The 12,613-nt window shown below is 38.4% G+C and overlaps 1 protein-coding gene across 4 annotated transcripts in view; it reads right to left on the reverse strand.

Moving 5' to 3' along the window:
• KCNT2 (potassium sodium-activated channel subfamily T member 2) overlaps positions 1–12,613 on the reverse strand; it is a 221,778-nt gene that overhangs the window by 126,488 nt on the left and 82,677 nt on the right. For 3 of the 4 annotated variants that reach the window (XM_088153973.1, XM_088153972.1, XM_088153971.1), the window contains exon 4: positions 1,643–1,691. In XM_088153973.1, the coding sequence (XP_088010099.1) occupies positions 1,643–1,691 (49 nt within the window). Of the gene's footprint in view, positions 1–1,642; positions 1,692–2,824; positions 2,882–12,613 lie in introns of all 4 variants that reach the window. The other variant, XM_088153970.1, reaches the window with a different exon arrangement.

A 12,613-nucleotide genomic window follows, 5' to 3' on the forward strand; every position in this document is an offset into this window, starting at 1 on the left:
CTAAATATTACTTTCAGAGTATAGAAGTTGCAAGAAATAGCAGTCACACATCTATCTCCATTCCCTCGTCTCTCATCTATTAAGGCTTCTATTGTGACTTAACAGCACAATAAAAGTTTTCTCTTCTATCATCACTGAACAAGTAACAGGAAACCCCTGAATGCCATATTACAAGATTAGATAATAACTGATTATTTATTTGTAACTGCAGCTTTTTGAGGAGTCTTCCTTGAATTAGCACACTTGGATCATGCCCTTGTACACAGTCCCATTTGGAAACTTCTAGAACTAACCATGATTTGGGAGGACACTGCCCTTCTTTCATACTAGGTAACTAGTTGTGGCTTCTGCAGAACTCCTTCAGTTCCTAAAACTGATACAGCTGATCCAACACGACAGTAAAGTCACCTGAGAGCAGGTGGGATATAAAGTAAATTGTGTGAATTCAAACATGACTATGTGATAAATACCAGCTATGGGTCAGTTACCAATTCTTCATTGTATCTGTGGTTCAAATACATGGCTGAGTAGCAACCTTCTTTCCTGAAGGAGATGACTGAAGAGAGAACACTATGTCTAAATATTTCCTCTTTTTAAAGAGCTGGATGAATGTGGAGGTCTGAGTCCACGTTGTTACCTAGTGTAACTCTAGTAGTTCACAAGTTAAAAGCCAGAGTTTTTCAGGGCAGAGAAGTCATGTTGTGTCAACAAGCAACATTCCAGATTCAAGACTGAGAAGTGCAGGGGGAGAAAGAGGGATACTGTAATAATTAAACTTTGTAAGTTGCTCTGGTTTTAGATGATTGTGCATTTGAACTGTTGGTATTATATACTGAATTGCATTGTGGATATTTTTTTGTTTACCACCAAAGTTCTTATGGTTGTGATGGTATAAAAATAATAAATAAACTACAGTGTGTACAAAGAGGGAGCTGCATCTTCACGTTGACAGGGTTCCACAATAGTATGCAATAAAGATTCTTATCTAGCCATAAAGCTGAGTTCAAGTCTAACCCAGTGTCTGAGAAACACGGCTGAATGTTTATCAGTGAGCCAGATAGGATAATACCTTGAAGGAAAGCTGTTGATGCTATTACCATTCTTTGTGGACTTTGTGTATTAGATCACTGTTGAATTATGTTTATAATCTGGAAAATCTGGCCATCAGGACAGCCTTCAGGCCCTTGGAGTACCTTCCAAATTATGAGAAGTTTGTGCCTTACCAAGTACTCCAGATGCAGAGGGCTCAGAGATGAACTCAACATCCATATATGGATATACTGATGGTGAAGAGATATGTTGAAAGGTGTAACTCCAGCGAAATTATCTGAGATCATCCATCAGAGGAAGGAATTTCTTGACACAGGGTGGAATCAAGGAGGAACAAAAATCTTCTATCTGAGTTTGGAGGAATAGAATAGCAACACCATGCCTGCTGGGGCACATTTGAAGATGGGCAAAGTGAGCAACTGAAATTGTAGTTGCCATGTGGATAATTACATGGGTTCTTATTCTTGTTGGGAAGGTACAGACTTCTCCCCAACTCTGCACTAATTCCCCATTCTGTTAATAAGTATCCATCCATTACTCTGAAATATTATTAAACATCTGCAAAACCTACAAAAATGAAACTATACGTTACCTGTAGTCCCCACAAAGGTAAGCTTCGATTCACCCAAATAATAAGTGACCTGAAAAATTACAGCAACAAAAGGAATGAATTTCCAATTTATTTATTTATTTATTTATTTAGGAAGAAGAAACCTTACCTGAGTAAGCCATTCTCCCTTGTAATCCTAATTAACACCCTGAAATTATTTTTATTTTCCTTACAATGTTTATAGATTCAAAATATTTCAAATCATGAGAAAAGGAACTAAGGAAGGAAGGAAGGGTGACACTCTAAAGTTAAGAAAAGATTGGATGTTCCAGATAATATATGAAGTAATCCATGGCCCACCTTCACATCAAATGCTGCAATCACATCAAACGTCATGAGTGACTAGTTTATCTTTCTGTCAAACCCATTACTGTTCTTCACACATTAGTCATTTGAATAACATGCAATGCAACTTGACCAGGAACAGTTTTCATCTTGGGCTGTAGTAATATAAAGACTACCATGGGATTTTTTTGTTTTCTGCAAGGAGTAGCTATCATTTGATAGCTACACCACCTATTCATATAGTTTTCTTCATGTTCTTAGCAATTTCTGTCCATGAAACCCTGCATGGTCAGATTTCTATAACACAAGGAAAACTTAAGGAATATCTACAGTATTGCTTGTAACACACTGGAATGGTGACAACGGTTGTACATTACTCGAACTGTGAGACATGGGCCTGCCATAAAGTAAGGGAGGAGCTTATTTAATTGCTTTGATCTCTGGATGATCAGAATAATATCTTTTTTTAAATTAAAAAAATGTAACAGAATGTCTAATAGATCCTGGAAACACAGAGGAAAGAGCAGAGTTGGTACTGGTGCAATATATCTTGCAAACACAGCCAATGTGTAATATATGAAGCATTTCAGTTTGACTGAATGAAATTTCCTTCTTGATATATAATCCAGAGTGCTTTCATATTATTAGTAAAATATTTGGAAAGCCCTAAATTCAAATTACTGAAGAAGTTTGTTTCAAAACCTTTCTTCCTATCAGTGTCATATTTTGGTTCATTCGGGGTAACTACAATCAGCTAGCTACCCATTTTGCAAAAGGACAGCTCCTGCTTATATCAATAAGTACATTATTTAGAAAAAGAACCTAATAATTTAAGTTAAAAACATTTCATTGCTGTTGTAAAAATGTCCTTAAACTTACCAATCTATCTCTGCAGAAGTGTTGTTTTGACTGGAACATCCCTGGTTTAATTCCTTGCTAGCAGACATCCAAATGTAAAATCCATTTTCATTTAGAAAACAGCATAATATCATAACGAAATAGGTTATGAAAAAAAAGAAAGCCAGACATAATTATTAGTTTGTTATATTAACATTTTGAAAGGGTTGTAAAATATCATGCAGCTTAAAATTTAAAAATGGAAGATGATAAATTGTGAGTAAGGGTTGTTTATTTATAGAAGAAATATATTGTCAAACATAACGTATTTTAAAACAATATTTTAAGATGTTAACAGAGGATATTTAGAACATAGAACCAAACTAATTTTTATGCAACATAAGATATAAAAGTGTGTATCTTTGCTTAATTTTATTTCTTTAATATACCAAAAACAAAACAAAACAAACAACAAAAGTACTCATATTTCACAGGCATTACCATGAAGATTAACTGGTTAACTGAGAATTATGGGAATGTATCCATGGAGGCCAATGGGGGGGGGGCAGCACAGGACATCACATGCACTGTGTTATCACTGTGCAAATCCCACCACTGATGTAATTAGCATTATTACAGAATGTCATTTGCACGACAACATTATGATGCGTGCACTGTCATTGTAGCTTGTACTGGATGCCCACAGATGTACTGAAAGGTGCTTTTCTGCTAGAAGAAAACCTCTCCTAATTTCAGCTTAAGAAAATAATGTGGTATAACAAAGTAACCCTAAATCCAGTATGATAACTCAATATGAGTTTTCTCATACTGAGACAACTGGTGGTCCTGAAGATACCTGGGTGCCAAGCCAGAGAGCTTTCTAGGTTAAATCATATTTACTTTTGCATTGTACCTGAAAGTATATTGCTAACCAATGCAGAGCCCACAGCAAAGTTATGGGCACATAAAGCATTTTTTATGAATGTCCATTGATATAGATAGATAGATAGATAGATAGATAGATAGATAGATAGATAGATAGATAGATAGATATAGCTAAAGATATAGATGATCTAGATACAGATCTAGATACAGATAATGTGCTATCAAGTCATTTTCAACTCATAACAACCACATTTTTATTTTTTATTTTATTTACTTATCAGTAGGGGTGTTTGGGCAAAGCCCCCTAATGCTTCATCTGCCTACCTCAAATATGAGAGTGACACGAACTAAGAGAGTCATGCCGGGTCAGATGTCACCCAGATTAACAAGGTCCATGTCAGATGTTGGGGGACCAGGACAATCTGATGATAAGTGGGCTACTGGAACAAACCATACATGGACAAGACAAGAGAACTTGGAATTGATGGAATGCTACTACAACAGTAGACCTAATGAGAGGGGATATAGGAAACATATGAGGGAACTATGGATAGACAGAAGACCTACATCCACACTAACTGAGAAACAACTAGTTACCCAGTCTACAACTCAATGCCATATACATGGATCTGTGAATGCCTGGCACTATACAAAGTCAACAGAGCCTTCCTCAAGAACACAAGTAGCCATCAAATGAGGCATATACCAAGGTGATGTGTGTCCTCCCTGCTGTTCTGCATAGGCTTAAACCTCCTCAGCCAAATAATCACAAGGACTGGATATGGGTACAAGTTCAAGAGTGGAATCACCATCAGCCACCTCCTCTACATCAAGCTGTATGCTAAGAGTGAACAAGATATTGACTCACTGATCCACCTGACACGGATCTACAGTGAGGACACTGGGATGTCATTTGGACTGGAGAAGTGTGGCCAAATGATAGTAAAGAGAGGGAAGGTAGTTAAGACTGATGGGATGGAACTACCAGTGGGTCACACAGCAGACATAGAGACCAGCTACAAATACCTTGGTATCCCAGTGTCACATGGGAACCACGATGAGGATGCAAGGAAGACAGCAACATCCAAGTACCACCAAAGGATAAGATAGGTCCTAAGGAACCAGCTCAATGAGAAGAACAAGATCCATGCCATCAACACATATGCCCTTTTTTTTTTTATCCGCACTCAATCGTTACCGATTCTATGGTGACTGCCTGTACAAGTCCTTTCAAGGCAAGGTGTTTCGGAAGTGGTTTGCCAGTGCCTCCCAGCTGGCGAGCAAAGGAGGCGGGGTTTCCGTTGCTTCGTGCCTTTTTTGGGCGTGCACGGCTTCTGCACTACCAGCAACTGCTCCCGACTCCTTTTGCAAGGTGCCGCCAGCATTTTTCCTCTCACCGGAGTGAGAGTACCCATTTATCTACTCACGTAAGTTTTCGATCTGCTGGGTTGACAGGAGCTGGGGAGGAAGCAGGACCTCACTCTGCTGCATAAAAGCTGGGCTCGAACTGTTGAAGTGTCGACCATTTCTGGCCGGCAACTTTCAGCGTCATTAAGCCGCTGCGCCACCGCATCCCCTTACATACGCCCTACCAGTCATCAGATACCTTGCCAGTATAGCAAGCTGGCCAAAGGAAGACATGGAGGCTGCCAATGTGAAGACCTGGAAGCTCCTCACAATGTACGGAGGTTTCCACACCAAGTCCAACACCCAGAGATTGTACACCAGCCGCAAAGAGGGCGGGCGGTATCTGATGAGTGTCAAAGCCACTGTCCTGGACGAAACCTGGAGCATCTAGGAGTACATCACTAAGATGGCACCCAAAGATGAGCTGCTGAGAGAATGCCTGAGGCAGCAGCAGACAAGGGAGGAAGTTCAAGTGGAGGAAGTACCATGGCAAGACAAGCCCCTGCATGGGATGTACCATCAACAGATAGCTGAGGTGGCTGACGTTGGGAAATCCTATCAGTGGCTGGAAAGGGCTGGACTAAAAGACAGATCATAGCAGCACAAGAACAGGAACTAAGCATCAGGTCTACAGAAGCAGGGGTCTACCACACTAGACAGGACTCAAGGTGCAGATTGTGCAAAGAGGCCTCAGAGACAGTTCAACACATAGTGGCAGAGTGTAAGATGCAGGCAGGAACAGCATACACTGAGCGGCACAACCAAGTAGCTGGCATTATGTATAGGAACATCTGCGCAGTGTATGGGCTAGACTCCCCATGTCCAGATGGGAGATTCCACAGAAGGTCGTGGAGAATAACAGGGCTAAGATCCTATAGGACTTCCAGATCCAGATGGACAGACAGGTACTGGCCAATCAACCAGACATCATGGTAGTAGACAAGGACCAGAAGACAGCAGTGGTGATAAATGTATCAGTGCCAAGTGACAGCAACATCATGAAGAAGGAGTATGAGAAGATGGAGAAGTACCAGGGCCTGAAGGAAGAACTAGAGAGGATGTGGAAAGTAAAGGCCAAAGTGGTCCCAGTGGTGGTAGGAGCACTTGAGGCTGTGACTCCTAAGCTGGGAGAGTGGCTCCAACAGATCTCAGGGACCACATCAGAGCTCTCTGTCCAGAAGAGTGCAGTGCTATGAACAGCTAAGATACTGTGCAGAACCCTCAAACTCCCAGGCCTCTGGTAGAATACCCAAAATTGAGGAAGACACATACTACCCATAGAGGTGCGAGGGGAATTTATTTTTTATATATACATATACATACATACATACATACATACATACATACATACATACATACTCCCCAATAGATAAGTCTTAGACATGATTATTTAAAATCCAAATGACTTTCTTTAAGTCATTAATTAGGAATTAGTCTGGTAACTTTTCTAATTGAAAAATGCCAGCTGGACTACACTACATTATAAATCTATAGACCTTTGGAAGGAAACATTTTAAAAGATTCATCACTCTGATATAAATGAAGTGACAAGCAGCTGGTTGACATTCTTTTTTAAAAAAAATATTATTATTTTCATACTTCTGGTATCTGCTTTCTGTACATTATATTTTGCAATGTCCTATAAATATTGAAGATTTATTCCATTCCACAGGAAATTACTGGTACAGCCCATGAATTTAGGGAGAAGTTGTAATGAGATCCCATCCTCTTTTAAGTAAACAGAGTTGCTCTGGGATGATTTTTCTACAACTATCACATTAGGATATGGCAAAAGTCCAGGAAATAGTACAGGAAGAGGAGGTTGAGACCATGGTAACTAAAATCTAGCATTTGAAACTTTTATGTTCTTTTTCAGTCTTAGACTTAATGCATTTTACTCAAGCAAAGAAACCGAAGCCACAATTATTCTTCCTGTTGAGAATGTTATATTAATCATAATAATGATATTCTGATGTTATGAGCACAAAATCCAAAGATTCAGTTTATTAAAATGGGCCTCATGCAAGTCAGTGGATCATTTTAAAAGATTTTTTTTTTAATTGCTTACAACATTTTGTATAAAAACATATATCCTTAGCATGTAACCCACGGATATACTTGCTGCACAGAAAAATAAACATTGTGTAAGGAGATGCCAAATTTATTAGGAGCCCCTCTCAAAAGCAGTAACAAAATAATTTAGGGATATGCAAAATCTTTCAGTAAATATTCCAAAAGTATAATGTTGGTTGCAGTGAACATTAAAATGGCTCTGATAACTCCATCATTTCATGTCACAATCAATTATGTGCAAATAGAGTTGAAACTAGATTTCTAGTTCTGTTGTCCCCAATTTTATTTATAGCATTTACCTAAAATATATATTCCTCTGAACTATGACCCAGCTTAGTTAAGTTACTATTCCTCTAGCCCTAGCAAGGAGACTTAAGGTCACTAGGATGGATAGTATTGCACTGAGACCAAGGTGATCCAGTCCATAGATGACTTTGTTCTTTTCTTCAGCCCAATATATCTTACAAGGTGGTGGTTGTAAGGATAAAATGAGCAATGACCCAATATGCCTTTGACAAAAATGCAGGATAAAAATGCATTTAACCCCCCCCCCCAAAAAAAATTAAGTCCTTTCCTTGACAAGCACCATGGCGACAGGAAAGTCAACCTAGCCAAAGCCATGGGAAAGAACCACTGCTCCCATGCTTGTTTTCCCATTTCCCCCACTTTAGTGTCATCTTTGCTAGATATTAAACTTCCACATGAAGATTTAATATTAATGCCATCTACAGGGATAATGTATTAAAATGCATGCACACACTTTTGTTAAAAATCATTGTTTCTCCAAAGAACAAACTCATTAAATGGACTTCAGGAGTAAAAAAAAGAATCTGAACTTGGTTTCATATTAAAAGAGGCATAAAATAAGAAAACAAAAGGAAAATAGGCAAATACAAATGAACAATCTCAATTTCTAAGTCTTTTACTGTTTAATTCAACCTGACAATTGATTATAGGGCAGAATCCTGTTTTTAATTATTATTTGCAATCTACTTATATTGTGGACTACTTGCCACATCTTCCTTTGAGCTGCCAATCACATAAAAACATTCATGTCAAAAGAAAGATGCAATTAGTAGTATTTTTGTATAGTGATTTAAACATACATTATCCTCCTGACTTTACAACTTTTCATTGGAAAAAAAAAATGAATTGGAAATAGCTGCAAACTAAAAGCCATATAAAAGCCAATGCAAAATTTAAATGTTAAAGATTTTCCAAGCTAACCTGGAAGATGGCACAACTATCCACAGGAATAATAATGATATCCCTGGGAACCACCAAGATATCTACTAATGGGAAAACTCATTCATACTGTCTAGTTGGCAGCAACTCCTGGTTTCTCCTACCAGTGTCGTCTGCTCTGATATTCTCTCCCAAGAGATGAGATTCAATATGGAGGTAACTGTCAACTTTAAAATAATGTTTTCAGTATTATTAGATTGTATACAGTTAATTTTATATTCCAGCTATTAAAATAAATAGCTCTGACATTCTCTGTAGATATATGTTCCTAGGAAATACAATAGTTATGGAAAACAAATACAAGGCTTCATTTATTAAAGCTACCTGTTTCATTAAATTTACTACGACTTTTAAAAAATTCTATAGAATAAGATGTACAAACGATGATTCCATTATTCTGTTGGAATTATATGATTAAAAGAAACGGAACTATAGTTAGATGCTTGTGAAGATTTAGACTGAGCTGAGATACATTTCATCAGAAATTGTAAATTTCTAAAGTTTCGATGTTTCATGTATACTGTATTTACTTGAAAGATAACTAAAACTAAGGCAAATCTTTAGAAAAAGGAAAAGAAGGGGAGATTAGATGTAAAATTATAAACAGCACAAAACACCTGGGCAATGCCTAATTTCTCTACAATATCAAGCTAATGCTGTGAACTTCAGCTGAAACCAATCCTGAAGATGTTTTTCTTCCCAATACTGTAAATGTATGCATGAGACAGACTTGTATGCACAGCTGTGTGTTTGTATATGTCTACACACACTGTTCTGAAGCTACATACCAAGAAAAAAGGACAAGACAAAAAAATCAAATTAATTTTAATTGAATAAATAACTACCGAATGAGATTAATTATCAATAAAAAGGTACCACATTTCAATAAATTCAGTAAATCCCATGACAGACTTCCCTGCACAACTGTGTTTGCCTATGTCTACACACACTGTTCCAAAGCTACATTCTAAGAATAAAAGAAGGACAAACAAAAAAAGTCAATTATTTTTACTTGAATAAATAACTAGTGAATAAAATTAATTGCCGATAAAAAGGCACCTCATTTCAATAAATTCAATCCTCCTCAACTGCATATAAAAATAATACAAACCATTATTTCTTACATACATGCACATACGCTCACATGTACTCGTGAAGGGTGAGGGGAAGAAAGGAAGAGAAAGGTAGAGGAGCAAACTAGGACACTATTAAAGTAACTGGAAGAAATAGCTAAATAGGGAAAGAGGGAAAAGTCAAAAGATTTTTCACAGAAAACAATTTTGCTATGCTTAGCAAGTGCAAATGTATATATGCATACTCTATAGTAAGTTTAATGGTGCTTACTCCAAGTAGGAATGCTTAGGTTTCTGCTATAATGGGAACGGATCTGTTTATCGCAGCTTATTCTACACGAAGGCAATAGAAATGTGGAAGAGATCTTTGAGGTAATAGAGACAGTCATTCCCTTCCCCCTCCCCCCATCTGAAAACAGAGAACACCTCAACAGCAGAACATGTGCTGGGCTGTGAGGCAAATAGAAACCTTTGCATATTTACTCTGTAAGTGTCATTAATTTCAGTAGCATTTACTGTAGTCCATTTGTTATGCTATGCTGCAAACACAGTCAAGGAGAGGCAGAGATGAGAGCATGTTAGCCTGTTTAGCCTCCCATCTAGACAAAATGAGTGTCAAGCCATGGTATAGCAGTACATGTGCAGGCTTGAATGAATTCAGTAAAAGCAATGAGCTTGGGTACTCTTTCCCCTCTACTTCAGCAGCATTTAGTTTTCTTTCTCATGAATGCTAGCTTGTCAATTTTTTAAAATCAAAGAGTAGGGTTTGAAGCAAATTCTGGTAATTTAAACAAGCTAAGTTACATCCCATTATTTGAAGTTCCCTTTTTTAGGACCTGTGATTTAAAGCAATGCCTTGTTCAGATCTAACGAAGCCAGTTTTCATGAAAAATGAAACTAAACTTTCAAAGAAAATGTATGTACTGTGGAGTTGAGGCACCAAAGCACTGGTCTCTTTTCCTTATTGGAAAGCAAAGGCTTATGCAGAGAGATTTACGCAGGGTAGCGCTTTGAAGTCAAACATTTTTCCTGCATTTGGATTGAGGCGTCTACAAATGACATATTGCAAAACTCTCCTGCAAATACCAACTTTGTGTGAGCACTGAACTTGTCCAATCTATGAGGGCTTTTAGACAGGGCTATTGGCTGCTGGCTTCAGACACTTGAAAATCAAACTTTTCACTTTGTTAGTTAAAATTTAATGTAAAGTTGGACAGAGGCACACTTTTTATGTAGTTGGCAATAGTCAAACTGCTTTGCTTTTAAAATTAAAAACAAATATACTGTATTTATTATATTGGCCTGAACACATATGTACATACCGCATGCAAAAGTCCCTTGAATAAAACAAAACTAGGTAACTCTTATAAATAATAATATCAACAGCAGCAATAACAGTATTTTACAGAACACCTTTCAACAAGATGCACAATAATCATTTTAAAAAACACAAAATACCATAATGTGAAGGACAGCCAATAACTTCAAATCTTTATATAATAAAATTGCAAAGACACAACAGCCAACTAAAAAAACACACAATTTATAATCAGCAAAGTAACAAAGCCAATTAATTAAGTCCTATATACTGAAAAAAATAACTAAAAACAATTCAGATAAATACAACTCCATCAACAAGACAATCTGAAAGCTTGTTAGCTGTCTAGCTAAAGATCAATTTTACAATATTGCTCAGCTGTGGGCAGCTTCTTCCATTACCTCCTGTGAAAAAAATGTTTTAAAAATCTTTTTTAAATATTAAAATCAGTTGTTTCTTCCAGGGAGCTGAGAGCCTAGGTGCTAAAATATCTTGAGCTGTGAAAATTCTGAGGGAGACCAAAGCATATCCAAAAACACCTGTAATGCTACATAGAGGAGGATAGCAAAGGACATTAAAAACCCAAAGCAAAGTTTGAAGGAACCTGTCGTAGATGGGCATGGGAAAACCAGACAAGAACAATATTAACAGGCAATAGCTGAACTGAGTCAAAGGGAAAAGAACTAAAGATCCCATAAATAAAATGTTATGATGGTCAAGATCTGACATAGCCCAGCTGTCATCAGGGGCCTCACTGCCCCTGTGGTCAGGAAATGGAGGAACTGGTAGATATTCATGGCATTGGGCTGGGTTTTTTGAGGGACCACCTCTTCCTGATTACATCTACCTCTCCCATCAGACCCAGCAGAAGATGTATGTTGTGGGTTCTGTCTGCTAGTGAGCTACACCTGGCGGGACCCCAGAGACAAGTCTTTTTTGCCATGGCACCCACCTTATGGAACATCATTCCTCCCAAGGTAAAGCTGGCTCCAACCCTGTTAACTTTTTGCAAGTCCCTCAAGACTTGGACCTTCTAAAGACAAGGCTTTTCCACCTTTGGTTCTGGATGGGGTAGCACTGTCCCAGACAGACCTGGTATGCAATCTGGGGGTCCTCCTGGACTCATGGCTCCTACTCAAAGAGCAGGTGGCAGCTGTGGCTAGGAGGGCCTTTGCACACCTCCAGGTGGTATGCCAGTCAAGTCTATTCCTGGATTGAGAGGCTCTGCTCACAGTCACCCACGCCCTCATAACCTCTTGCTTGGACTACTGCAACATGCTGTATATGGGGCTGCCTTTCAAGAGCATTTGGAAGCTCCAACTGGTACAGAATGCAACTGCACAAGTAGTAAATGATGTCAGATATGCGACACATATATAATTGCCTACCATGTGAGCTGCATTGGTTGCCAGTGTGTTTTCAGGTGCAATTCAAGATGCTGGTTGTCACCTTTAAGGCCCTGTGTGGCTTGGGACCGAGTTACCTGAGGGACCATCTTTTCCCAATAGTTTCTACCTGTCCAATTCAGTCCAGCAGGTTGGGCATGCTGAGGGTCCCATTAGCCAAGCAATGTTGGCTGGCAGGGACCAGGAGACATGCCTTCTCTGCTGTAGCCCCTGCCCTTTGGAACATCCTCCCAGATTAGGATGGCCACGATCCTGTTGGCCTTTTGTAAGGCTTTAAAGACCTGGCTATGTGCTTGGCTCTGGGGCTCTGAACATGTTAAGGGCCCTGTCTCTCGGCTATATTGATAATTATTATGATAATTTTCTTGGCTGCTGCATATATTTTTGTATTGTTTTTAATTGTTTTAATTGCTTTAGAATTGTT

Source organism: Python bivittatus, unplaced genomic scaffold (genome assembly GCF_059951505.1).
Source record: "Python bivittatus isolate LINGU-HERP-01145 unplaced genomic scaffold, Pbiv_v1 ctg000700_np1212, whole genome shotgun sequence".
Taxonomy (NCBI): Eukaryota; Metazoa; Chordata; class Lepidosauria; order Squamata; family Pythonidae; genus Python; species Python bivittatus.